General features: G+C 26.8%; 4 protein-coding genes across 6 annotated transcripts in view; 3 read left to right on the top strand and 1 right to left on the bottom strand.

The window, feature by feature from the left end:
* Nucleotides 1–3,048: 3,048 nt before the first annotated feature.
* On the bottom strand, nucleotides 3,049–3,794 carry LOC106795441 (uncharacterized). The gene has a single exon (XM_014765111.3). The coding sequence runs from the start codon at nucleotides 3,514–3,516 to the stop codon at nucleotides 3,316–3,318; it is 201 nt and encodes a 66-aa protein (XP_014620597.1). The 5' UTR covers nucleotides 3,517–3,794; the 3' UTR covers nucleotides 3,049–3,315.
* A 7,333-nt stretch (nucleotides 3,795–11,127) lies between these two features.
* Nucleotides 11,128–14,083, top strand: LOC100784755 (transcription factor MYB83). Its single transcript, XM_006592906.4, has 2 exons — nucleotides 11,128–11,789; nucleotides 12,631–14,083. Exons 1-2 carry the CDS (start codon nucleotides 11,503–11,505, stop codon nucleotides 13,289–13,291), a joined length of 948 nt encoding a protein of 315 aa, XP_006592969.1. The 5' UTR covers nucleotides 11,128–11,502; the 3' UTR covers nucleotides 13,292–14,083.
* Nucleotides 14,084–15,746: 1,663 nt separating this feature from the next.
* On the top strand, nucleotides 15,747–21,660 carry LOC100793925 (protein DETOXIFICATION 43). Of its 3 annotated transcripts, none has more exons than XM_041007665.1 (12): nucleotides 15,747–16,072; nucleotides 16,238–16,359; nucleotides 17,698–18,009; nucleotides 18,221–18,414; nucleotides 19,107–19,242; nucleotides 19,370–19,466; nucleotides 19,572–19,672; nucleotides 19,991–20,100; nucleotides 20,437–20,625; nucleotides 20,721–20,816; nucleotides 20,914–21,035; nucleotides 21,452–21,660. In XM_041007665.1, exons 1-12 carry the CDS (start codon nucleotides 15,996–15,998, stop codon nucleotides 21,504–21,506), a joined length of 1,611 nt encoding a protein of 536 aa, XP_040863599.1. In that variant the 5' UTR covers nucleotides 15,747–15,995; the 3' UTR covers nucleotides 21,507–21,660. The 3 variants fall into 3 exon arrangements, with proteins under 3 accessions (XP_040863599.1, XP_040863600.1, XP_040863598.1); XM_041007664.1 differs by having other exon boundaries at nucleotides 15,751–16,072; nucleotides 19,937–20,100; XM_041007666.1 differs by lacking the exon at nucleotides 17,698–18,009 and having other exon boundaries at nucleotides 15,749–16,072; nucleotides 19,937–20,100.
* Nucleotides 21,661–24,583: 2,923 nt separating this feature from the next.
* The window catches only part of LOC100793398 (protein DETOXIFICATION 43), an 8,932-nt gene continuing 5,881 nt past the window's right edge, over nucleotides 24,584–27,634 (top strand). The window contains exon 1 of the mRNA XM_003539590.5: nucleotides 24,584–24,603. Within this exon, the coding sequence (XP_003539638.1) occupies nucleotides 24,584–24,603 (20 nt within the window). The remainder of the gene's footprint in view (nucleotides 24,604–27,634) is intronic.

The following is a 27,634-nucleotide window of genomic DNA, read 5'->3' as shown; positions in this document are numbered from 1 at the left end:
TACCCACAAAACTCAGGTTGAATGTATTAAACTTGTTCGAAGTGATTAAAATTTATTTCTTTATTTATGTTTTTATACTAGATTAAATAATGTTCTCATAAAACAGGGAGATATTATTTAGGTTAATAATATTTTTTTGATTGTAGCTATTCTTAATTATCTTCTATTTCTCTCATATATATTCTTGTACTATGGGATCAATACCTCCAATAAGAGATAAGAGATTTAGTGAAAATAAAGACTTTGATAGTGTTTCGATAAATTTTTCTTAGTATCTTTAGGGGGAAATATAGGAAATAAAAGAAATTGAATTTTTCCCATAAATTGATTTATATACTTCTTCTGGATAAGTTTTTTTTTTTTTTCTCGCAAGTCTCCTTGTTCAAAGATATATATATTTTTTTATATAAAATATGGTCGTATACTAAACGTAGAACTTCTCGTAACGAAAATTCGAACTTTAGTTTCAGTCACTACATTGAAGGTGATTAACCTCTTTTGTTAGATCCGATCACCATTGGTAGCTTAGATAAATTAAATGAATGAGTTTTATATAAATTAAACCATCAAGTGCATAAGTTTATTTTGATTTCTGACACAGCTTCAATCCCTTTGGTCTCCTCATCCTGTTTTTCTATAAATCCTTATAATGAAGTTTAATTCCGATTGAAGAATGCATGAATTTGTGAATGCAGGGATTTTGCTTCTCACTTTGCCTTTGATTTAGCTACTCTATAGAAAGAAAAATATATTATTAAGGCAAAGGCTTTGCTGTCATGTCCAGTGTTTTTAGTACATGTAAAATAAAAACATGTAATACAAGGGTCAAGTACTATTAGAATCATGTTAGCGCCAATCTGTGGGCTAATTTGTCGTTTTGTACATTACTTTTAAAACCGAAATCCATGTTCTGAAGCCGCAATTCGCACGATCCAAGGAAAATATTTGTATCTTACAAAAAGATAGTGCCAACTCCCTTGTCTTGAAAGGGATTTCTTGAAAACAATGAAATATTCAAACAGAAATTAAAGTAGAGTAGTATTTTTTAGTTGAAAAGTTTATATAGTTTTTGAGAAATAAAAATATTACTAACATCTTTTCTTATAGAAAGAACAGGTTAACAAATTACAATTTTGATTTACGTAAAATATATTTTTAAGTATAATTTGTAAACTATTTCTTTAAAATCCATGTGATCTATGATAACATTTATAAGCAGTAACACACACTTAGACCTTATTAGAATAAATTTTTCTATAAGTATTTATAAAAAAAATGAGAAGAGAAAATAAAATGAACTTTTCACATACACTTAACTCAACTAGTTTTATTGAAACTTTTTTCATTTAATTTTTCCTAAAGCTAAGGTGCACGCATATATAGTCAATTTTAACTTGTAAGAAATTCATACATTACACCTTAATTTGTCTCTCCCATAAATGGTTATAGATAAGCTCATCCTTAATTCATAAGTGTTATTGTATATCCACTTATTTCTTAAAAAAGGTATTTTAATTTTAATTTTAATTTTCTTATATCTTTTGTGTGTAATAGTCACCTTGAAGTTTGAATCTAGGAGCTTATACATACTATTTCAAATCCCACCACGTTAATCTTATTTTATTTTTCTTATAATACATCATAAAAATATAAATTACTAGGATACTCATTCTAAAACAATAAGGGAACATATCTTAACAAATTCCTAATAAAAAATGAATTTAATTAAAATGTAATGACACTGTAAAGGATTTTTTTATATTGTTATCTAAATTACATATTAATATGTTTAGTCTTTAACTTTATAAAAATCACTTTAAAAATTATATCAAAAATAATTTACAACTGTTTGATGGTATAATTTTTTTTAAATAATTATCTTTTTAAACTGTTTTATACTAATATTAAATATTCTTTAAAAGCCAAAAAGATGTTAAATGCATGCTATATATGCTAAACTTATTTAAAAAATATATATGTTTTGAAAAAAAATATTATTTTAAAAAATTATTCTTTTTCAAATGTGCATCATGAAGGTCATCATTACAAATACCAAGAAGTAGAGATAGAAAAACTGCCAAACAGGGAATCCAAAGTTGTCTCAAGCAGCTCCGCAGACATTATATATGTTTCTTCCTTTTTCTAGAGATGATAAGATAAACCCTAAACTAAACCCACATTCTATATGGAAAGATAAGGACCATTTTTGGTTGTTTTGTGATATGTCTAAAATGGGAACGGGATTTAGGAGATAAACTTGGCGTGACTTCACCAATGAAGATGAAAGTAAAGGATTAAAGAAATACTTACTATTTAGTATATATCTCTCTCACGCAAACATTTGATATCTATTATAAAAAAAACATCCATTTCAAATGTAAAATAGTACTAGTAACATCTAAAATAAAAGCAATTATTTCTCATAATATTCATATTTATTTCTCTTTTACATTAACAAGCAATGCTGTAAACTCTATAATTAAAGAAAATTTTATATTAAGTTCCCTAAATTTACATCGAGAAAAATAAGGTTATTATTAATATATATTTATTTTCTCCTTCATTTAATTTTTTCCACTTCATTTATTTCTCCTTTGTTTTATCATATCAATTACAATTAGTCCTTCTGTTTTTCCCCTCTCTCATCCCCTCAAAAGAAGGTGACATTTCCCATTTTTCAAAAAACAAAAAAACCATAATAAGTGTGGCACTATAAAAAAAATGTAACAGAAATTGTCCTATTCTCGCAAAAAATTAAAATATTTAAAAAATATAATATTTGCCATTCTACACGGGTATGAAATATATGGAGACAAGTGGCACTACCTTTGTGGTCCAAATCTTATTTGAAGCTAAGGACCAAATTATAGAAAAACACAGATTTCATTGACAAAGAAGAAAAATAAAGTTAAAAAAACTTCTCAACATTTCCATGACCACAGAAAATTCCATTATTCATTCTTTCAAAGGTCACATTGAGGAAGAACATTGAACAGGAAGCACAACCGAATGGAATCACCTCAAAATGTAAAAAAAGTTAAAAAAAAATTACAACAATTAATTCTACTGCATATTAATCCGCGGCAAGAGCAAAACTGCTCTAAAACAAACTCATAACACCGTACAAGTTTTATTGTATGTAGATTATTAGGAATTGATGTTAAATCAAAGAAGATTAAAAAAAAACTGAAAATTAAAACAATCAAGAAAGAACCACAACAAGGGGTCCAAGAAGAAAAAACATATTTACAATAAGATAAGATGTGGTTTTTTTTTTCCTTCTTCTTTCAATTGTTGAAACTTTGACATGTGAATCTACCTTGTGTTGCAGAGCATGATATCCAACATCCTAGACCAAGCTATGCGTAGGCGAGGGTAAACTCGATTCCTGTAGGTTCTTGATTCTCTGACAACATATTCCATGGTTTCCACAAACAGGTTCAGGCTTCGGATTGGTGGCACGTAAAGGGTCAGAGGAACCGCAGAGAAAGCCACAGTGAAGAACAACTGCAACATTTTTCTTCTTTTCTTTCTAACTTTTTTTTTTCTGTGAGATGATGCCCTACTGCGAGAGGAATACAAAGGTGAACTCTTTGGATTAAATACTAAAAAGGGTATTTGGATTTGGGTTTTGTTGGACTTTGGGAAATTTTTGTGTCAAAGGAAAAAGGTTGGGGGAAGAAGAAAGAAAGGGTGTTTGACTAATATAAGGTTGGAGGTAAAGAGAGAGAGAAAGAAAGTGAGCGAATAGCAATTTCTGGAAACTTAATGAGACTTGAACCAACTAAAATTAAAACTCATAGTACTATATATTATGGTAAGTGAATTAAGTAATAGTACTTTACTTACGAAGATAAATATGGGGAAATGGCAAGATGTGGGTGCAATTGCGTTTAGGATATTTGCATATTAATGAAATTGGTTTTAAAGAGAAAAATTATATAGTATGATATAATTATTTTAATTTATTACTTAGTCAATTTGGTTTAAAATTTAATTTTAATTTGATTAATTCAATATTAAATTAATTGAATTGGATTTGGATTGTTTTTTTTAAATGTTACAAGTTTTTTTCAGATCGAAAAAATATTAGATAAAGATAGAGTAACATACATAATAAGAGAAGAATCATCAGTGAATAAAAAAGGAGTAAGTAGTGTTAATTAAATTTGAATTTTAGACATATAGTTATATTAATAAGAGAAAATAAACATTATATCAAAAATTTGATATCATCATTCAATCATAAACAATTGTATAATCATGTCTTTCTTTTTTAATTTAAGAGATAAAAAAAGGAAAAGGTTAATTTAAATAATTTTTTTTACTGTTTCATATGTTGTTATTGTTGTTTGTCTAAGATTTTAGCTATGTTAACAAGATAATGATTTAAAAAGTAGATAAATTTTTTATTGAAAATTATTACAAAATATGTTAAAAACATTAAATAGTATATTTTTATAAGAAAATATTTTTAATTTCTTGAAAAATAAGGTTAAGACATTAGGTGGTAGTTTTGAATTTTTAATGTGATTTAAGTGTTATTTTTAAATAAAAATACAACGTAATATTTTTATGTTTTAATTACATATATTTTAATTCATCTAGATATAATTATCTTCATTTTAATCCCTTGTTAATTTGTATTTCATTTGTAATTTTTTATAATTGAAAATATTTTTAGTACCTATTTTTATAATTTTTATTAAATGATGAAAATACAAAGTATAAATTCACATATTAACAATTTTTTGAGTTAAAACAACAGAGGGTAAAAAAGGTGAAAGAAAAAAATATATTTTTTCTTGTTTGGTTATGACAACATGTAACAAGGTTTTGTTGTTGAAAATTTATATCCTTTGGGATATCTGTTAACTTTATTTTCAAGTATCTATTAACTTTATTGTAGAAAGAAAATATAAAATAAAAACATTGGTATAAAGTATTTATCAATTTTATTATAACTAATCTTTATTAGAAAATCTGTTTGATTATGTTTAATAAAGTCTCTTCTCTCAATTATATTTTTTTATTTTCAAAATTTAAATTTAAAATTTTGCTTAAGAAAGTTGAGGTTATAATATTACTTGAGCTAACCTCTTGTACTTGTTATATCTTCTTATTTAGTGTGTTATATTTTACAATCTCCATCCTATATTTTTTATATTTAAAATATCTTTATTTAATATCTCTTGACATTTGATACTCACATCATTAGTAATGGGTATTAAATAAGAGCATATTTAAGAAAAAAATATATATTAAATATAGCCTTTGAAAGTCTTAAATATTAATTGTTTTGAGAAAAAATTAGAAAGCCAAAAATATTAAAAGATATGAAAATGAAGTAGTAAGTGATTTATTTAATGAATTTGTTAAGACTATTAAAGTAATATAGTATCTTGTTAGAAAGTAAATATATCGTTAGTGTTATTAAAATTAATATTTATTATGTCATTCAGTCCACGTTGCATTTTCCTCTTTTCGGAAAGTAAGAAAACGAATTCAAAGAAAAAAGAAGTTTAGGATAATTTTATTAATGTTATCAAAATCTCCATTAATTCATTATTGTTTCTATTACATAAAATAATAAATTTGACATATTTTATATGCTTATTTTATTATATCAAAAGGAGGAGGAGGATTTTTTTAATTTTTAATTAAATGAATAGAAAATCATTATATTTCATACCAGTTTTCTATTTTTATTTTTTATGCTCTATTTTTATTTTTATGAATATAATGTCACATTATCGATGTTTTTTTGTAATATTAAGAAACCAGGATCAAAATGTAATTAATAAACAACTAAAATTCATATATTATATTTATAGAAATAAAATTATCATTTTTTTTAATTATCTCATTTTTTAAAAGTATTTAGAATTATACTATAAAACATAAACAAATATAAATCTTTAAGCTTGATTTATTTTTGATATAGCAAGTACTAACCCCAAAGAATTGCAACCTGTGCCGTATTGTTCGAGTATTATTATTGAATGTTCCTTAACTAGCTTGAAAATCCTTCTTTGTTTAATATATGGTTTGTACGATATAAATGGAATGTATCTATGTATTATGATGAGTTGTTATCCTCAACGAGGTTTTGCAAGGTGATGTAAGGAAAGGATGGACAACTTTAAATGAAGACGAATCTATTTTAGTTAAGCTTGGTTAATAACATACCTCTCATGTATTTTCAATATTAGCTGATTTGAGGTGGTTAATTATTGTTATATACGATACTTTATTTTACTTTTTTATGTAATACAATAATTTTAATTTAGAAAATATATACTATAGAGAGCTAATGGCAAAAATATCTAACTAATTAGCATAAAATCATGTATTAAAAAAAAATCTAATTGTCCGTTATCCCGTGTCCCTTAACTTTTTGATTTTTTGTCAAAGGGGGTATCGTGCTAAGGAAACGTGTAGCAACGTTTGTCTTAATTTTATGAACACGTTGACAACTAAAAAATTGTCTTTGGCGATTGGTGGTTGCCCTAAATATATTCACGCGTATTTGTTAGTAGATAGGTTGCCATCATTTAAAAAGATGTACCTTGTATTTTCAAGGAATCAAAATAACAAAAAATTAATGTCATATTCTCAAGTAGTGGCGGATCCAAAAACTTTTTAGTGGATGTAAAAAATAGTTTAATATTTTCTTAAATAAAAAATTATATAAACTTTATTTAAAATGATAATAAAAAATTAAAAACAATCAAATTTAAAAGGATAAAATGAATAAAATTAATATCAATTTATTCTCTTTTTTATCTTTCACAATTATTTATATTCATCTCATTAAAAAAATTATCTTGTGGGAGCAAGATTTATTTTTTTATGGAGCAAAAGAATATTTATTCAATATATTTAAATAAAAAAATTACTTTATAGGAACAATTGCCTTCATTACCCTCCATCTAGATCCACCACTGTTCTCTAGAAACAAATATTTCATCGTCCCTAATTATAATATAAGATCCTTTTTTAAAAAAAAAAAAAAAAACTTGTCCCTTTATAAGATTTTTTTTTAATTTCTAGATGTATTAATTTTTTTTTCAACATACCCTTACTTAATTATTCTTTCTCCAAACATTAATGAGAAACAATTAAGTAAATAGATACATAAGAAAAATTTAATTTTGGAATGTTAATATAATTAATTGATAGATTTAATATGATTAACTAAATTAACTACTTTTCTTAATGAACATGAATTAGTTGAAATGTTCTTATAATTAACATGAGAGGGAGTATATGTTTAAACCAAACTAAAATTATATATATCATGATCACAAGCTTATGAATTGAATGTTTCATAAATTTTCGATATTGGACATGAATTTAATCAAATTACTTTGTTTCTTACAATGAAACTAAGAGTTTGTTTAGTTATGAAAGTAGAGAGAGAGAGAGAAAGGGAATAGAAAGTGAGAGAATTTTTTAATATGAAAGAAAAAAAAAGTTGTTTGTTATGAGATAATAAGAAAGACGTTGTAACATAGTAATTAAAAAAATAATATACTAAAATTAAACTCAATAGCTACATTTATATAAAAAATGATACTCTTATCATTTCACTATAATCATCAGGTAAGAAAAAAAATTACAAAATAATTATTTTTTAACTTTTTAATATAATATTAATTAATTTTGTTTAACTTATAGCCCATATAATATTAATGATTGATAACAAAAACTAAAAATAAACTAATAATGATAAAGTTAATTGAAAATCTTATTCTCTTTCATACACTATATATTATTATTTTCAATTCTTTTTCATAAGAAATAAGTTTTAGTATATAATACATTAAAACATGTTTCTTATAGAAAGAACCAGAGAGTAATTTTTTTTTTCTGCATAAAACTAGAATAAAAATTATAATGGAACAAAGGAAATAGTATTTTCTTAGTCCTAACTACTTATTGTATTTTTTGTTCACAATGTTAAATAAATTTATAAAATTATTGTTACCTATTATTGCGGGTAATAATACATCTTTAGTATGTTATATTTATGTTGTTAACCGTGTCCCAGTTTTCATATAGTTCATGGTAGCTGGATCCAATTATATAATATAAAATTAAAATGATTAAAATAAATTACATGATAATTGGGAGGGCATGCACGTAAAATTTCTAAGATAATTTTGATGTGAATAATTGGGCCAAAGCGTGTGTGATATATGATTTGTCATTACTAATTAGTCTATCCATGCAATTTTGGGTTGTGGCATAAGATCTATGCTGATGGTCCAGCAATTTGCCAAAGATATGTGCTTCTTTATACTTAGCTAATTGAGTCTATGCACGTCAAGTTATTCTATGATATTTGCATGATTAGAAAAGACATTTACGCAAATGAAGTTAGTTTATACTTAATTGAGAGATTGCGAGAGAGAGAATACGGGATTAAAAAGAACACGGTTTTTAAGGTTTTTCCTTTTTTTTCTTTCTTTTTCGGATTACACAGAAACTTTGAGAAAAAGAAAATAATTGATCAAAATAGTGAGCGGTGGCTTAGCTTTGCGGTTTCCAAATTGAGAACATTACAATTTCTAAGAAATTGAATGCAAAAATATATTATTTTATTTAAATAATTGAATATATTTTTTATATGGGGATACAGAATTATAAATATCATTTTAAGATAAAAGTTCAATTTTCACGTACTGTCCGCATTTTCTTTTCTCTTTTAATTTATTTTTCACTTAAGATATTGGTTTTATTTTTTTCGTATTTTCTTTCCTCTTATTTTTACTGCACATCCAAAAGAAGCATTAGAGAATACGCACTCTCTGTGTAACACCGATAACTTGTTTGAGGAAATACCCTTTTTATAACAAAATCCATCTAATTGGTGGCCCTGTTCATCCTGAATAACAGCAAATATAATCATTATTACTTCGTGTTTTTTTTCGGTTGTGCAAAGGCTCCAGTCTAAATGTGCTTGATGCTTATTTTTTTATTAGTATAAATCGAAAATAAGTAACAGAAATTTATAATAACTTATATACCCTATTCAACCAATTAAGCTAGACATGCTTGATACTTCTCAGTTAGCACAATAATATATGTAAACTTCTGTATCAAAACTTTTTCTCCAGTGGTTTATGCTACCAAATTTACTCTTCCTTGGTCCCAACTTAATTTTTTTAATAGAAAAAAGAGAGTGGAATTTAACATGTTTTGAATTTGGATGGCTGAAATTTAGTGATGAACTTCTTTATGTATGTATAATTGATTCTCATGTCTCCTCTGTGATGATTGAGTCCATAAACTTACAAACAAAAGCTGAAATAGACAAAGGGAGAAGAAAAAAGAACAATTAGATTCTGTACCTAGACATTTTTCTGTGTTAAAATTGGTAAGCCTCAACCCTCTATGCCCATGTGTCTTCTATTTTGAGCACTTTCACCTTTTAGCTGATGATTTGTGTTAAAGTAGTACTACTTTTCTGGCCTCTGCAATTTTGCTAACACATTCTTATAATGTGGTAACAGGTGTGAGGTAGAATCCCCAGATGAGTTGTTTTTTCTTGTCTTTGTAACAAAGTAGAATGTTGCTTAGCACACCCTCATAAGCATGAGCACTTTCTTTTCAGTTTTGGTTTTGTTTCTAACGTGACTATCTTCATTCCATGACAGCTGTGGATGCAGAAAATGATGGCTTTTGAATCATTTGAGTAGCTTCAGAGATTTCTGCTTCACTTTTTTCTCAGAAATTTGTGGAAGTCCCTATCACAATAGAGATTGGAGTGTGAATCACTATATTGCCCTTGGAACTGACAAAGAATTCCAATTTTATGTATCTATTTGGTTTTGGATTGGACAATGACTGGGATTGATGACACAGCTTGATGAGTATGATTTTTTTTAATTTTTTATATTTTTTATGATTCATGAAACTTTTGTGTGGAATTAGGTAAAGGAAAGGGAATCACCCTGAGAGATATACCTTGACAGCTAGGAAGAAAATGATACATGTGTCCATGATTTTATCTGTAAGGGTTAAATGATTTCATGGAATGGTTCTCGCTAATTGTTATTATTTTCGTAAGTTCAATTTTTATATGGGAATTTTCTATATGGTAAAAACAAAGGGTCAATTTAGATGAAAGCAGTGTGGTTCCTTAGAAGAGAGGTCCTGGTATTAACTGTTAAGCCAAAACTTCTTGCCAAAGTTTTGTAATGCATGCTAAGAATATTGACACAGAAACATAAAACCAGATTGGTAGGGGGGAAACCAATATTAATTGTAATAAAATAAGGGACAGTAAAAGAGACAGAGAAAGAGATTTTATATAGTAGTTGTTATGGATAAGAAATACATTTACAGTCCTTTAATAGTAAGTAGAAGTCCTTGATAAAGATAGAACACAATTTTAGCCATATAATATAATTATGTTATCTTAAGTTGCATAAGAAAAGCTACATCCCTTTATCTTCTTCTGTTATTGCCAAGGACAATACTCTAATTGATGTAATTAACTACTCAGTTATATTACATTCATATTGTCACATGTGCTGCAACCAACTTTTAATTAGGAATTATTCATTCATTGTCTTTAAAGCAGTTTAACAAAATTATAACTAATATAGTACATCCTTAATAATTAGAGTGGTAAACTAAATTGTACACATTGCAAGTGATAGTTTTTGTACTTTAGTTCCCAAAAATCATTAATTGATGAAGCCGTAATCTCTAATGTATATGCCAGTGGTAACATTATGCCAAAAAAGAAAAAAAAAGGATTAAAAAAATGGTGTTGCTTCGTTGGAGGTGCACATAATTTGCTTCAGAAATATGCCAACACAGTGGTTAAGCCCTTTTGAAACTCATGCATAGAATGTAAGCTACACACAATGATAAAGAACATGAAAATTAACCAACAAATGTCAAGCGTGCAACAATATGCTATTAAATTAAATCCCAAAAGTAGCATAGTCATCATCTCTATCTGGTCTCAACACACGTGAATTTGAAGTTTAAAACCAAGAGAGAGAGAGTATTATGTGAAGTGGAAGCAAAATTGTTTCAGCTTCATAGAATAAAAGATGATGACTACCTTGTGAGTGAAGTAAACCATATGGAAACAAAAAACAAGGAATTGAGTCAAAGAAAAGAAGACCAACCATCCCTCTCTCTCTTGTCTCTCTGATCACTCTCTCTCTTGTGTTAGGGAGGTCCCCCTCCAATCCGTTTTCCACTCTACCCATCAACTAACAAACACGATCCCTCTTCTCTCTCTCATGCATATTCATATTTTAAGCAAACTCCATAACCATCACTATCATCATCACCATTTCCCACCCTATGAAGCCTTTTATCTGTCCCTCATAAATATTATTCACCTATATAGACCTTTCTCTTAGGCCTCTATCATATCACACTCAAAAACAAGAAGAAAAAAAAAAAGAAAAAAACAAACACATTGCACATAGCTTGTTGGTATCATTCCACAAGCATTATTGAGTCTGTAGGCAAATGAGGAAACCTGATCTGATGGCCAACAAGGACAAAATGAACAACATTAAGAGCAAGTTGAGAAAAGGGTTGTGGTCACCAGATGAAGATGAGAGGCTCGTAAGGTACATGCTGACAAATGGACAAGGGTGTTGGAGTGACATTGCTAGGAATGCTGGTCTTCAAAGGTGTGGCAAAAGTTGCCGTCTTCGTTGGATCAATTACTTGAGACCTGACCTCAAGCGTGGTGCATTCTCACCTCAAGAGGAAGATCTCATCGTTCATTTGCACTCCATTCTTGGCAATAGGTACTCCATTTTCACCTTGTGATTTCATATCCTTGTTTTGCTTAATCAAGTTCTTATATATCAATACCAAGTTTAACATATCTATATATGATCTCCTATAACTATAATATGATCTACTATTATGGATAAACTACGATGTGATTTTATTTAGAAGAAACAAAAATGCAATCCAGTGAAGATCTATTAACTTTGTATTAAAAATACCATGAATATTATAGATATATATAGAGACCATGAAAGAGTTGTTTGTATTGATTTGAGTGATTTATGAGGCTAGTAATTGTGGGGAATGAATGAAAACCAGAAACAAGTTAAAAGAAGATAAAATTCTTGTAATCGTTAGTAAAAAATGGAATAATTTTTTTTTCTCAAACCAGACGTACCTTAATGACTTATGAAAATAAATAATAAAATAAAAAAATAAACATTTTTAAAATCAGAGAGACCCCAATATGTATTTCATTGATTGTTGTTTTACCTTTACATAGACAATGATAATTTTGAGTTTTTGAAATGTGTAATACAGAATGGTTTGGCACATTGTGTTAAGAAATTGAACTTATTGGGTAGGTCTATCCTTCATAGGATTAGACCAAATGGGTTTGCCTGGTAGCATGCCACAGATTTCACCTAGATAGTTAGGTCCTGCATTCTATTAAATAAAGGATGGCCTATAATATATTAACTATTCAATATAGTAGTTGGTTTATAAAATCTCTGTGAAGCCATGAATAATTAAATATTAGAACTCTATGTAGGATATGTGGTATATGAGTATATTGGGTATTATTTGCTTTCTTTCTTCTCTTCTTTAATCTTTTCCATTTCTGTAAAATCTCAGGTGGTCTCAGATTGCAGCGCGTCTCCCTGGCCGCACAGACAATGAGATTAAGAATTTCTGGAACTCCACATTGAAGAAAAGGTTGAAAACTAACACTTCCACTCCCTCACTAAACAACAGCACTGGCTCATCAGAGTCTAATAAGGATGTTTTGAGTGGGATCATGCCCTTTAATGAACATGACATCATGACCATGTGCATGGATTCCTCTTCGTCCATATCATCCATGCAAGCAATGGTTTTGCCTGACCAATTTGACCCTTTTTTCATGTTGGCAAATAATCAGTGTGACATGACTAATGTTTCATCTGACTTTTCCAACATGCCTGCTGCATGCTTGACTCAAATTGGCATGGTAGATGGGCATCAAGGGAATTATGGGATATTGGAGCCAAATAAAATGGGGTCAGGAATAGACTTCTCCCTTCCTTCACTAGAAAGTAGAAGCATTGAAAGCAATAGTGTCCCAATTGATGTGAAAAGCCATAACAACCACTTCAATTATGGTTCCTTCAAGAACACTGATAAGATTCAGGGCTCCAAAGTGGAGGACTTGATCGGGTTTGGAAATCATGGCCAAGGGGAAAATTTAAAAATGGGAGAGTGGGATTTGGAGAATTTAATGCAAGACATAACCTCTTTTCCTTTCCTTGATTTTTAAGTTGATTAAGTGCCCTTCTTTGGAATTCCCTTCCTCATTTTGGATCTCTCACTTTTCCCTTTCCTCTCTATCACTTTTCCTCACACATATCTGCCACATACCCTTTTTTTTGCTCAAGGTGTCTCGATCGAGAGTAAGATACTAATCCCTCGAGCTAATTTCTCAAGAAATGGAAATTCATTAAGAGATTTATCTCTCAAACAAATATTTTTCTATACATGTGGCTCTAGGAAATACCCACCACATACATATATAGCTATATACAAAAGACAACACAAAGCTCACCTTAGGAAATGTTAGGCACCAATAATTTTTCCCTCCTTCAATCCTTATTTCATTCTTTTGTATTTTGCATCCTGTTTCACCAATTGTTAATTTCTTTTCAGCCTTTTACAAATTACACACACACCAAATATCAATCCAATTGTTTTAGACATAGTTCTGTAATGAAAATATTGTAGAATGTACAGATTAGCCAGGAGTAATTTCTTGTGCTATTCATGCTCCTGTGGTTTGCTTGTGAAGTACTTTGAGTCAATTTGCTGGAATAGGTTGGTGTAATAATCAAAGTGCCCTTTCATCAAGAGAAATAGTGATCATTTATAAAGTCAACAGCGGAATAAAGATTAGTTGAGTTGTATGTAGTAATGTGTATTATAACGAAAGAAATAACGTGGAGGTGGAAGTTGTTAGCTAGTGTAAGGTGAATGTAAACAGATGTACACAATGATGTAAACACATCAATACATTGTAACTTTGAAATTAGTTCATTTCCTTTATGTTTCTATTTTATCTACCCCTCTCTTTTCTTTTTTTGCTAAAAAATTTAAATATCTACCCCTTTCTATATATATGGGACGAGACCATATTTATTTGTGCTCATAGGTTAAATTGTTTTTATCTTTCTCATTTAAAAGACATATCAAAGGATGTAAAGAAGAGAACTAATTGGGTTGATTTAAGGTTTCTGTTCATGTTATAATTCCTTGCCGCTCTTTAATTTATATTGAATATAAATAAATCCTACCTAGGATCATTTTGTTAAAATAAAAGCCCATATCATTAGAACTTGATGGACTAAACAAACCACAGCTTTCTTAAAATGAAAAGGAAATCAATTTTTTTTTTGGGGGGGCTAAATAATAACTTTATAAATATAAAGAAAAAAATCATAATATTTTGAGGAATCATAAATTTTAAAATAAAAAATAAAAAATTATTAATTTAATTAATTTTAAAACTATTGAGTTTTATAAATCAATTGACGTGAAATTATACTAAATTAATAGGTGGTCTAATGTTTGAGTAATAATTATGTATTTTTGTTAAATATTCGAAATCACAGTTTTATTATTTATAATAATCCTATTGAAACAAAATTTCCTCCTATAAATGATACCTATTGTTTATGCAAAAAATATTAAATTACTCTGCATGTCCGTGAATTATTTTTCTAATTACATACTTGAACTAGAAATTGTTTTTAATTAGGTCCCAATTGTGATCTAATTAAAAAATAAATACAAATTCAAAAACCTAATTAAAAAATAATTCAATAACCTATTTAAAAATGACAAATAATTCATAAACCTTGTTGAAAATTGTAAAGTCTTTGCAGTGCATTATTTTCACCTCTACATGTCAACACTCGCCTCTGTAGACTCGATATTCTTAACTAGGTGAGACAGTGACTTGCATAGACTTAAATAATTTTTAATTAGGTCTTTTTAACTATTTGTTATTTTTAAATAGCACTTTAAACTATTTTTTTAATTAGATCCTAAATTTATATTTATTTTTTTAATTAGGTTACAATAAGATCTAATTATAAAACAAGTACAAATACAAAAGTCCAATTAAAATAAAAACTTATAAACCTAATAATAAACTGTGAAATAGTTCAAGGATTTGCAGAATAATTTGACCTGAAACAAAATTATGGGTCTTACTACGCGCACTATGTAAATTGTTGGTACACCCAACATAATTTTCACAATTCCCATTTTGTCCTTCCGTAGAAGGGATATGGATTGTGAAGGGATATGGATTGTCTAATCTGTAAGTGGTTGAAACAATTTTTTTTTTCAAAAATATATTTTACGAATTAATTTAAAATTAATAGTTCAAGTAGAAATTGAATATGTGATTTTTGTATTATTAACATGACACTCTAACCAACTGAATTAATAGTTAAATTATATTATAAAATAATTAATGTCATTATATATAATATTAAAATTTTTAACATATATTTAATGCACATGTAAATTTAAATAATTAATTTTGTAATAATTAATTTTGATCTAATATGTATGTAAATGCAATATTGCTTAGTTATTTAGCTCTTCAATATCTTCAATGACTCCTATAAAAACCATCACTAGCTTCTCTAGTGATCTTTCAACGCCAAAAAGGTACCACATTACTATATTCTTACCTTTTATTATTTCTAGTTGCCAACCTTGATTGCATGCGGCGTGACCATCATATATATATATATATATATACATTCCTTCTTAGTTTTGATTAATGTGAACATTATATAAACATTAATATTGGACGATCTCAAACTCAAATTATGATTAACTTGGCAGGTACATAGTTGAGGATTGACCTTAATTATCGTGAACGATCTTAATTTCTTCTTTTGATCAATTGTTTCAAGCACTTCAGTGAAGATCTCTTGTGTGAGATTCACAATCCAATGGACGAGAATGGATGTTCCAACGAGCCCAACAACAAGTGGAAGATGCCTCTCTTTGTTTTCTTCAGAGATGCGAGGTATATATTCAGCGCATATATACATTATGCTATTTTTCTTGAAGGAGAACATTATGCTTTCTAGAATAATTATAAAAGATCTTATCTTGTCATATATGTGGTTACATTATTGAATTTACATGAAGCTCTTGAGTGATATGATTCTGCTAATGTGAATAAATGTAGGAATGTTTCCAAGTTGGATGCTCTTTCTCGGGAGATACTAGGGATTGCATTCCCCTCGGCACTGGCTATTGCTGCTGATCCCATTGCTTCTCTCATAGACACAGCATTCATAGGTCATTTAGGTATTTGTATATATCCTGTCAACAATCATTTCATAGCAAGTAATGAGACATGCATGTACTTTTACACACTATATATACTTGATTGACATTTTTCATTTTTCTTTATCTGTCGTCTTGTTACAATATAATATCATACATATCGTATGGACCCATCTCCTTCTTCTATTTCTATCCCTTTCTAGCTATCTAATAGCACATAGGGGTATATGTGCATCATTTCCTTAGATAGCCACTAGCCATTTTATTTATATATATATAATAACCACTAGCTACTTTGATGCACATAGAAAAATAAATTAAAAAAATAAATAACAAGCTTGACTTGATGCGCACACATTCAGCCATACGGTGGCTTTTGCGCTATCACAATTGAGTGATATACCAATTGCAACTTGCAGGCCGTACTAGTACTTGTGGTAAACTTAATTAAGCATTTATTAAATAAAAACACACACAAAAGTATATATATATGAAAATAATTGATAGGCAACTAATTAATATGGTATCAAACATTCAGAGAAAGAGTAAAATATATATATATATATATATATATATATATATATGATAAAATTTATGATGTGATAAAAAAGAATAGATATAAAAAAATTGAAAATGTTAGATAAAATATTAAAATAAATGATAATTTATATATCATTACCAAAGCATATTATCATAAGCGTATTAGTTGCTTACCAAAATAAACAAAAGAAGAATATACATAGGAAGATTGTAAGTTACTAGTGTCACAAACTCTTTCAAATGTCTCGTATTGAATTAATGTTATCTGGGACGAATTTAGAAGCCTATTAAAGATGGGAGTGGATTTTTTTCTTCTTTTATTGTAATTATTTAAATGTTTAACTTCTAATAAATAATATTTTTTTAAAAAAAATATTTATTATTTTTACACAGAAAATAAAAATTAATTTTTATTTTAAAGAATAATAATAATCTTAACCATTATAATAATAACAATAAATATATAATTAATTTTACATAATTTTATACTAGCTATTATCTTAATTGTAACGATAACAACAAAGACAACTAATTTGTTAACCTTAATCATAATAATAATAACATATAATTAGTTTTACACAATTTTATGTTAATCAGCTTAAAAATATAATATACATGAGAAGTATCAAGGGAGGACCCCTCCACCCGTCCCTCTGCATCTGTCCCTGACGGGAATCATTTCAGAATTTTATCTATTGAAGTTAACTTTTTCTTGATATATATATATATATATATATATATATATATATATAAAAAAATATATATATATATTATATATATATATATATATAATATATATATATATATATATCTGTTTAGGATCGGTGGAACTTGCGGCTGCCGGAGTTTCCATTGTTTTGTTCAACCAAGCTTCAAGGATTACCATATTCCCTCTGGTCAGCATTATCACTTCCTTTGTGGCTGAGGAAGATACTATTGAAAAGATGAATACCAAAGCAACCCAAAATGGTAATAAGACTAAGTTCAGCGAAGCAATTGTGCCGGAGGATCATATGCTTCAAGACATAGAGAATATTGAGGCTCCAACAGAATCTATGGAAGAAAAAGATGAACCAAAGGAATATGTGGAAAATAATGTTACGGGGAATAATGACATCAAAAATGGAGATGGTACTAAACATAACATATAATAAGCAGCACCCTAGATAATAGAGATAGCACATGCATTCTAATTTCTATCGTGAACAACTTTTATATATATATGTATCATATGTTGTCCGCATGTACGTATATATGGAGATCGAGATTTAATGGAAATATATATGAATGTTAACATTTATTTTGAACTCAATGATAAATTGATTACTTAATTACTTTTTAGGAGGCAATGCAAATATATGCAAGTTTTGGTGGGTTACTAGCAGTATGAAGAGTAAGGAGAAACTTGGAAAGAAAAAGCGACATATTGCTTCAGCATCAACCGCACTACTTTTTGGCACAATCCTTGGCCTAATTCAAGCTGCAGTTCTTATATTTGCAACCAAACCTCTGTTAGGTGTCATGGGTGTGAAACGAGTGAGTTTATTCGTTAAAAGACTTTAAAAATATTAAAAAAACACGGGGTCTGAATAATCTTTTATTCGATAAATGTTAATGTTAGTTTAATTATTATTTGTGATGATTTAAAAAAAATCCTATTATATATAATGTTAATTAAATAGTTCTGAATATTGATTAAAATAATTTTTTAAAAATTACAAATAACCTTTTTTTTTACTGGATAACTGATTAATTGAAGAGAAAATTTTCATATGTTACGTCAATTGAAGAAATTTGTGTTTTGATTAAAATAATTAATTAAGAAAACCATAAATCATCTGCGATGGGATATTAAGTAATTAAAGAAACATATTAATTTAAATTGATTTTTTTTATTGATAATTAATTTTAATATGAGAATCTAATTGGTTATCTTTACTAAAAGATTTATTGAATCACTTTTTTTTTTGTCTATAAGTCTCTCGAATCCAACATCTTATTTAATCATATTTTCATATTTAAATTGATATAAAAATTGATAAGACATATGTATCCCAAAATTAAATGAAAAGATATGCACGTCACTCTATGAAAAGAAAAACTTATAATGGTTATCCTGTTTTCAAGAATAAAAACCCAAATCACAATATAAAGATGGATGTTGCATATGTTTCTTTATTATCAATTATCAATTAATTACACTTTTGGCCTGTTTCTTCTTTGTTTAGGATTCTCCTATGTTAAACCCTGCAGAGAAGTACTTAAGATTGAGATCGTTCGGAGCACCTGCAGTACTTCTCTCCTTGGCCATGCAAGGCATCTTCGGAGGGTTCAAGGATACAGCAACTCCTTTATATGTCATCGGTTGGTTGAAATTATCCATTTTCTTAGAGTGAAGTATATTATGAGAGACAGTGTAAACTAAAGCATGTTTTCCCTCATGCATTAACTTGATTTATTAATTTGTTTGTTTTTGGTTTTATTCATACAGTTTCGGGATATTCGTTGAATGTCATATTGGACCCGATTCTTATTTTCACTTTGAAATTAGGCATCGAAGGTGCAGCCATTGCACATGTTCTCTCCCAGTAAGTCTTGCTTTAATTTGTTATATATTTGAAGAATAATCGTTAATCATTTTTCGAGTTCTTATAAAACTGCATGCGATCAACCATATATACCCTTGTATATAGGTACATGATGGCATTCACTCTCTTATTGATATTAATGAAAAAAGTGCATCTCCTACCTCCAAGCATAAAGGATTTGCAGATTTTCCGATTTCTTAAAAATGGTAAGGTGGTTAAACATACATAGCAAGTTTTGAGGTTGTAAATTCTTTATTGAAATAAAAAAGAGAGTCAATATAAAATATGAGTTGGATTAATAAATTTTGTTTAATTAAAATCATTTTGTTCAAATACTTTATTAATTTTTAAGGTTATAAATGGACTAATTTTTTTTAATCTTTTATTAAACTTTTTTCTTCGTATATTACATTAAACTTTGCATTACTTATGTTGGAATTTGTTTTCAATTATTTGACAAATTATTGCAGGAGGATTTTTGATGCTAAGAGTAATAGCAGTGACATTTTGTGTGACCTTGGCAGCATCATTGGCATCAAGGCTAGGTTCAATTCCTATGGCAGCATTTCAAACATGCTTACAGGTCTGGTTGACATCGTCCCTCCTAGCAGATGGTTTGGCTGTTGCTGTTCAGGTACAGGATTTTTGGTCCTCAATTTTTTAAAATAATATAACATATTTGTTTGTTTAGTTTGAGAAAAAATATCATATTATTTTAATTTTGTTTCTTGTTTTCAAATTCATGTATACAGGAAATGTTGAATTTCAATTTCTATTTATACTAACATAAATGTTAATTTATTTAAATTAAAATAATATATTTTCTGTAATTATTAAATAGAATATAATATTTTTCTTAATTTCCTGTACATATTTTTTAATCTAAAATAATAAAAAAAACGGCTGTTAATTTCTCAAACTCTCCAATTTGTGCAATAAACATTACTAATCAGTTTCCTTTGCTTCAAAGTCAATTCTAGCTTGTTCTTTTGCCGAGAAAGACCATAAGAAAACAACAGCAGCTGCAACAAGGACACTGCAAATGAGTTTTGTTCTAGGAGTGGGGCTCTCTCTTGCTGTTGGACTTGGATTATACTTTGGAGCTGGAGTGTTTTCAAGAAATGTTCATGTTGTGCACTTAATTAAAATAGGCATCCCGGTAACCCATATAACAACAAATTCAACAATATTTGGAAACCATGATATTTATATTTGAATTGTTAATTATCTAATTTCATTTATATAATCCACTAGTTTGTGGCTGCTACTCAACCAATCAATTCATTAGCCTTTGTATTTGATGGAGTGAACTATGGTGCTTCTGATTTTGCATATTCAGCATACTCTCTGGCAAGTTCACACATGCCCTTCTTTTCATTTATGATATTTTTCATCTTTAATTATCCAAATTTATCGATTTAATTTTGGTTACTTTCTTTCTTTGCAGGTTCTGGTGTCACTAGTAAGTGTAGCTACAGAACTCCTTCTCTACAGGACCAAACATTTCGTTGGGATTTGGATTGCACTAACCATCTATATGACTCTTCGCATGTTGGCTGGTGTGTGTAGGTAATTAAACTTTGCCTTGTCAGAAGCAATCAACTACTCTACTCCATCTTCAAACTGGTTTAATTATCATATATAAAAGTTTAATTATAATTCTTGTGTTAAACATAAGTATGTAAATAAATAAAAAATCAGGAACTTAATCACATTTTCTTGATATATAGGAAGAAATGTATGACACAAACCTAAAAGGACTTGATACATTGAAGAGTTGCCTATTATATAAGACCTAATACTATAAACAAGAAAATATCAAGAACCTATTTTAGTACTTAAACAGAAGTACATGTGTCAAATCCTATTATTTTTTACATTAGATATATGTTCATAATATATGATTTTACACTACTAATCATGATTTATTAATTTGTAAATTTTCTATTCTAAGGTTGGATCATTCTTGATAATTTGCCATGCAGGATGGGAACTGGGACAGGACCTTGGCGCTATCTAAGAGATGGCTCATTGCCTTAAGAATATCTAATCATCAGAGAAATTTTGTTGTCGAGTAGTATATGTTTTGTATCACATTCTCACTTTTCCCCATATCCATATATATGGACTTTATTATTCTTTTACCCTACATGAATATGAATTATAATTTTGTAATACATCTTCGATTGCTTCATTTACGTCTATTACTGGATTTTAATCGCATGTGATGTACGGTTTCTTTTAAATTATAAATATTTTTATATCTATATTTAATATTTATTTAATTATATATATACACATAAGTGAAATTAATTTTAAAGTATTTAGTACCTTATTAAATATAATTTTTTTAAAATTGAAAAAATGATCAATTGAATTTTTTATTTGAGCAAATAGTGTCTTGAAAATATTAATTGTACTGAAATTTATTATTAGTTATTCATTTTTTTAGTAATAATGTAATATCTACATGAAATATATAAATTAAAAATTTATAATAAATATAAATTTATAATTATTTAAATTTATGTATTTACTTTTGTTGCTGTAAATACTTAATTTGTTTACGTGTGCTAATTTGTGTGTTTATAATCAATAATTTTAAAATTTATTTATTCTAAGAATTAAAATTTATATTAATTAAAATGATATTTTAATTTTAATCATTTTAAAGATATTTATAATTATGTGATATTGTTAAAGTTTTAAACTGGTTAACCTCGTTATAACTTAAACTTGAATACTCTCTATCAATATAATGAAATGAGATTTATTTATTATTGATTGTTATTTAATTTTAATTTCATTACTTGTTTAAATTTAAAGTTATTATTCTATGATTTTCTTAAAAAAATTTCATCTATAAGGATTATTATATGTTTCAATTTCTATATTTTATAATTGAACTATTATAAGTATTTTTTTTCTCTTTAAAAATTATTACTTACACGTGTTATTATTTTTTGTTTAATATTATTGTCTCCTACTTTTCATATTTTATTGTTTTATTTTTTTTCATTCTAAGGGGGTTGAGAAAGGAAATATTATATGTAATGAATATTTAGTTTCTTATTTTCTAAATTTATGAGAATATAAAATCATAATGTTTTATAATTGATTGTTATGAAAAAGATTTATTTATTTATTTATTTATTTATTGTTATTATTATTTACGTCTATAATAGTGTTTTTTCTTGTTATACATCTATAATAGTATTTAAGATCTGAAATTAGTTAAATAAAAAATACAAATATATATATATATATATATATATATATAATAGTTTATTATTTAATTTCTATATTTAATTACTTTTTTTAAAGAAATTTATATTATAAATAGAAATATTACTGCTTAATATTTTAATCATCAAATTTATATATAAATAACATTGGTTTCAGCAATTCAACTCTTCATTAAATATAATTAAAACCACTAATTAAATGCAATTATATCATACGGCTAATATAAAATGTAAAATTTGATCAACAGTTATGAGAACTTCAAGTATCCTTTACTTATATTATTATACAGATAAATACTTTTGTGATAGATCTAGGATTACTTCATTAATTTACATGTCATATATATCCGATACTCATTTGATTTTGTGGTTACTGAAGATTCTTCTTCATATTATTCTTAGTGCATGCATTTTATATATATTGGCTTAAATAATTTTTTAGTAGCCTAATAGGATGTTTTGATTTTGGTATTTAAATTTTAGTTTTTATTAGTACCTCATATAAGACTAATGCAATATCACGTTATTAAGTCTAGGTCATTTAAAAGTTATTGACTCAGCAACTAAGTCATTTATACGATAGATATCTTTTACAAAAATAAAAATTGGTCTAGTATCAAAAAATTAATTAAACAAAAATATAAAAATTAATTAGGTATCAAAATCAAAATACTCATTTATAAGTAGTAAAAAGTTATTTAATTCTAAAAAAAATTAATTATCATCATCACATTACAGGAATTCTTCACTCCCTTATTTTTCTTCTTTTCCAACACGATACTCCTCTTCTCAACAAAAAAAAAAAAAACAAAGTTATTTAATGTCTCTCATATGTTATATTGTTAATTTCAATTCATGCAAAATTTTACTCCCTCTTACTTCTACTGCCAGCAACATAAGCATGGGGCATTTCCCACTTAAGCGCGTCCTGAGTTTAATTTTGTCTCCCTCTACTTTCATATGACGACACTCTCCACAACGCCGTTTTTATTCGCTCTCTAGAACACGGTGAAGGGTACATAATGAGAAAATCAGTCATTAGTAACCAAATTAGAGACTAATGTAAACATTCGCTAAATCAATGGTCAATAATAATATGTAAAAAGCAACTTAGAGACCAATTTTATAAGTTAAACTTAGAAATTAATTAATTTAGTGACTAATATGTTGACCAATTTAGTGATCAATTTACCTGTCAACTAGTTAATAGCCAATTTTAATAGAACTGAGAAGAGAAGAGAAAATTAATGGGGACAAAGGTTTCAATTGCATAAGTTAACTCAATTACAAGAAAGTAAATAGTCAAAGTAAGAAAACTAAATTATCCTTAATTAACATTATATTATCTAGCATCCTCTTAAAACTGAAGATGCATCAACTAGAATCATAAGAGTATGCTAGTCTAGAAACAAAAGCGTTGAGTGGAATACGATTTAGTAAATGAGTCTACAACGTGCATGGAGGAAGATATGGTAAGGTAATATAATGGTGCTAAAAGTGATGTCAATTGAAATGATGAAAATCAATCTCAATGTGCTGGATGTGTTCAAGAAAGATTGAGTTGTGAATGATTATTAGAGCACTTATGATATCACGATATATAGGAGTTGGCCCAGAAAAATATATAGATGCCCATATCAACAAGTATATATCCAACATAACCTAACTATTTCTGCAGTGATGAATGTTAGGGAGCGATATTGAACTTCTATAAAAGAGTAATCAAAAGAGGCATTGACTTGCTTCTTAATCTACCAAAAAATGAAAGAAACGCCGAGAAAAATGCAAAAGACTTGTGATGGTCTTATGATCAATGGGGATCACCACCCGTAATTAGGGGAAATACTCTAAAATTGATCGCCTCAAATAGGGATGGGAATATGTCAGGTCAGGTCAGACTTTGAAAGGCCTGAGTCTAGTCTACGATAAATCTTTGAGGCCTCAGTCTGGTCTATAGTATATCAAAGGTTTGTATTTTGGCTCGGCCTGACCTTTTTAAAAGTCTGGTCTGATAGTTTTTTTAAAAATTCTGTTTGCAATAAATATTTAATATTTTATGGAGTAAGAACGTAATAGAAAAGTTAAAAAGAAAAGGAAAGTCAAATTAATCTAAAACTTGGAATTTCTAAGATTTTATTTTAATTTCTTCACTTATTTGTTTGTCTTTAAAGTGGCAAAGAAATTGTGAGATCATACATTGTTTCTTATAATTCAAAACCTGTTTGCATCGAAATATTTTTGTACGTACAGACCTTTTTATAGAAATTGAACAACTTCATGTTTATTTGTAAAAAAAAACAAAACAAAACAAAATGACGTAGACTTGTCACTCTCAAGTCTCGACCATTTATAATATCATAAAATAAAATAAAAACATTTTTGACTTGAGAGTAAAACATATTTTTAGGAAACTCCCGCTGACTACGTCGTTTTTCCAGTGGGCTAGGGTTGTTACAACTTATTTTAGAGAACAACCTTTTTAAAATGTACGGTGCAATTTGAATGAACGTGGGGACAAAGAACCAATTCATGCATGGTGTAGGATGAAGCATGCTCGATGATGTACTAATTCAATCGTGCACGATATGAATTCTATTATTATTCCAAATTATACACACTTTTAGTCTTTAAATACTGCATTTTTTCACTTATATATTTTAAACTAATGAATATAATTGTACTATATTTTAGTTTTTAAAGGTAATAACTATATGAAAAGTACATTATAATAAATAAAGTTTACAAAAAATTATATTTTTTTATCTATTTAAATTAAATTAAATATGATAAATTAGATATGCTGCATGCACTATAAAGCCAATTCAAGCATGCACGATATAAAATCTATTATTTGAAATTATTTTTAAATATTTACACACAGCATGTTTTAAAATTACTTTTATATTTTTTAAATAATAAATATCAAATACTATTGGATGATTTTAATTTTAAAGGTAGGAAATATATATATATATATATATATATATATATATATATATATATATATATATATATATGTATGTATGTATGAACTATATTTATTTTCTCTATCTTAAATTAATTACTCGATTCAAATATGGAAAATGCTAAATAGTAGTATTATTTTTTAGGTATTTTTTAAGGAATTAAAAAATATTACTTTCTCCAATAAATATAAACTCTTTTTTTATAAGATTATTTTCAATTTTTTAACTAAAATACTCTTAATGACTTTACTGTAAATAATATGAATTATAAAAGATTAACACACATTAATTAGGAAAAAAAGTAATGATGTGAAAAGAAAAAGATGATGAATCTCAATAATTTGAAAGATATTTTATAAATATAATACAAAGTATTAGTAAATTCAATATTATTAACTAAATTAATTAACATTTTAAAGTTTGAATTAATTAAAATAGTCTCATATTTAAGAAAAGAGATAGTATTATTAAAGAAATGTAACATTTTTAATGTGTTAAACTTTACCTTTTATAATTTACCAGTTAGCTTTATTTTTATTTCTTAGTAAATATATTTGAGATACGCATTAAGAAGGATGTTTATAAGTATTTTATTTACCCACTAAATTCATCTTATTTCTAATCTTTCTCAATAATAGTTAATCCGAACCATTATATTATAGAAGAATCAAAAGCTAGACAATTCTTAATTAGTATATTAGTTTTAATAATTTAAAGGTTAAAATGTAAAATTTATCCTAATTAATTTATGATTTTAGTTTTTCTATTTTTTAAATAAAACATTTTATTTTTACTTTTGAAAAATCTTTAATTTTCGTTTTCCATTTTTAATTGAGATATTTCATATTTTATTTTTTTAAAATTTACAATTTTAGTTTCTTGATTAATTTCAAACATTAATTTTGTGTACTCAAATAACATTACGAACATATTTCTATTTATTATTCATATGACAAATATTTTTTAATTATTGAATAGCTTATGAGCTTAATTTATAAGAAAATAATTAAAAACATACATAGTCAACATATGAAATTGATTGCAAGAACGAAAATAACATATATTTTTTTAAAAAAAAGTAAAGGACAAAATATTTTAATAAAAAATATGGGTACTAAAATCGTAAAAAAATTAAAATAAAAAACAAAATATCTTAATTAAAAAATAGAATAACTAAAATTTTAGATTTAAAAATATAAGAAGAAAAAAATTATATTCTAAAGAGATAAATTTTTGTACTCTATCAATAAAAAGAATTACATTATCAATCAATTAAAACTCATCAAATGTAACTTTTAAAGGAATTATTAAGTTACATATCAATCTGATTCAATATATATTATCATTAACAAAAATATCAAATGATTTAACAATTAAATCAGTAAGTATTAAATATTATAAAATATAATTAATTGAGACATTTTATCAAGCTTAACAATTTGTTATCAATTGATTATATAAAACTATCATAGCCGCCAAAGTTGTCCTTTGATTTAGATCAAACGAAGAAAAAAGAAATAGTACAATAATAAAGTAAATGCAATAATGTAATTTTAAAATTACAAGCATTTTCTTTTTTAAAAAATAATATCAATATGACCAGTAAAAAATAATATCAAGTAATTTAACAATTCCTTTAAAAAAAGTAATTTAACAATTGAATTAGTAAATATTAACAATTATAAAATATAATTAAATGTGTCATTTTATCAAGCTTAACAATTTTTTATCAATTCATTATATAAAACTATTATAGCCACCCAAATTTTTATTTGATTTAGATCAAAAGAAGAAAAAAGAAATAGAACAATAATATAAGTAAATGCAATAATGTATTTTAAAATTACAAACATTTATCAATTTTATTAAGATTTTGAATAAATTGTAATCAGTAATCATTTTAATTTGAGGAACGGAATAGGTTTTGTTGTTCATTTAATTTGCATTTTATATTTAT

This window comes from Glycine max, chromosome 12 (assembly GCF_000004515.6).
Source record: "Glycine max cultivar Williams 82 chromosome 12, Glycine_max_v4.0, whole genome shotgun sequence".
NCBI lineage: Eukaryota > Viridiplantae > Streptophyta > Magnoliopsida > Fabales > Fabaceae > Glycine > Glycine max.
The sequence above is the reverse complement of the archived record's forward strand: the minus strand, read 5'-3'. Positions and strand labels throughout refer to the sequence as shown.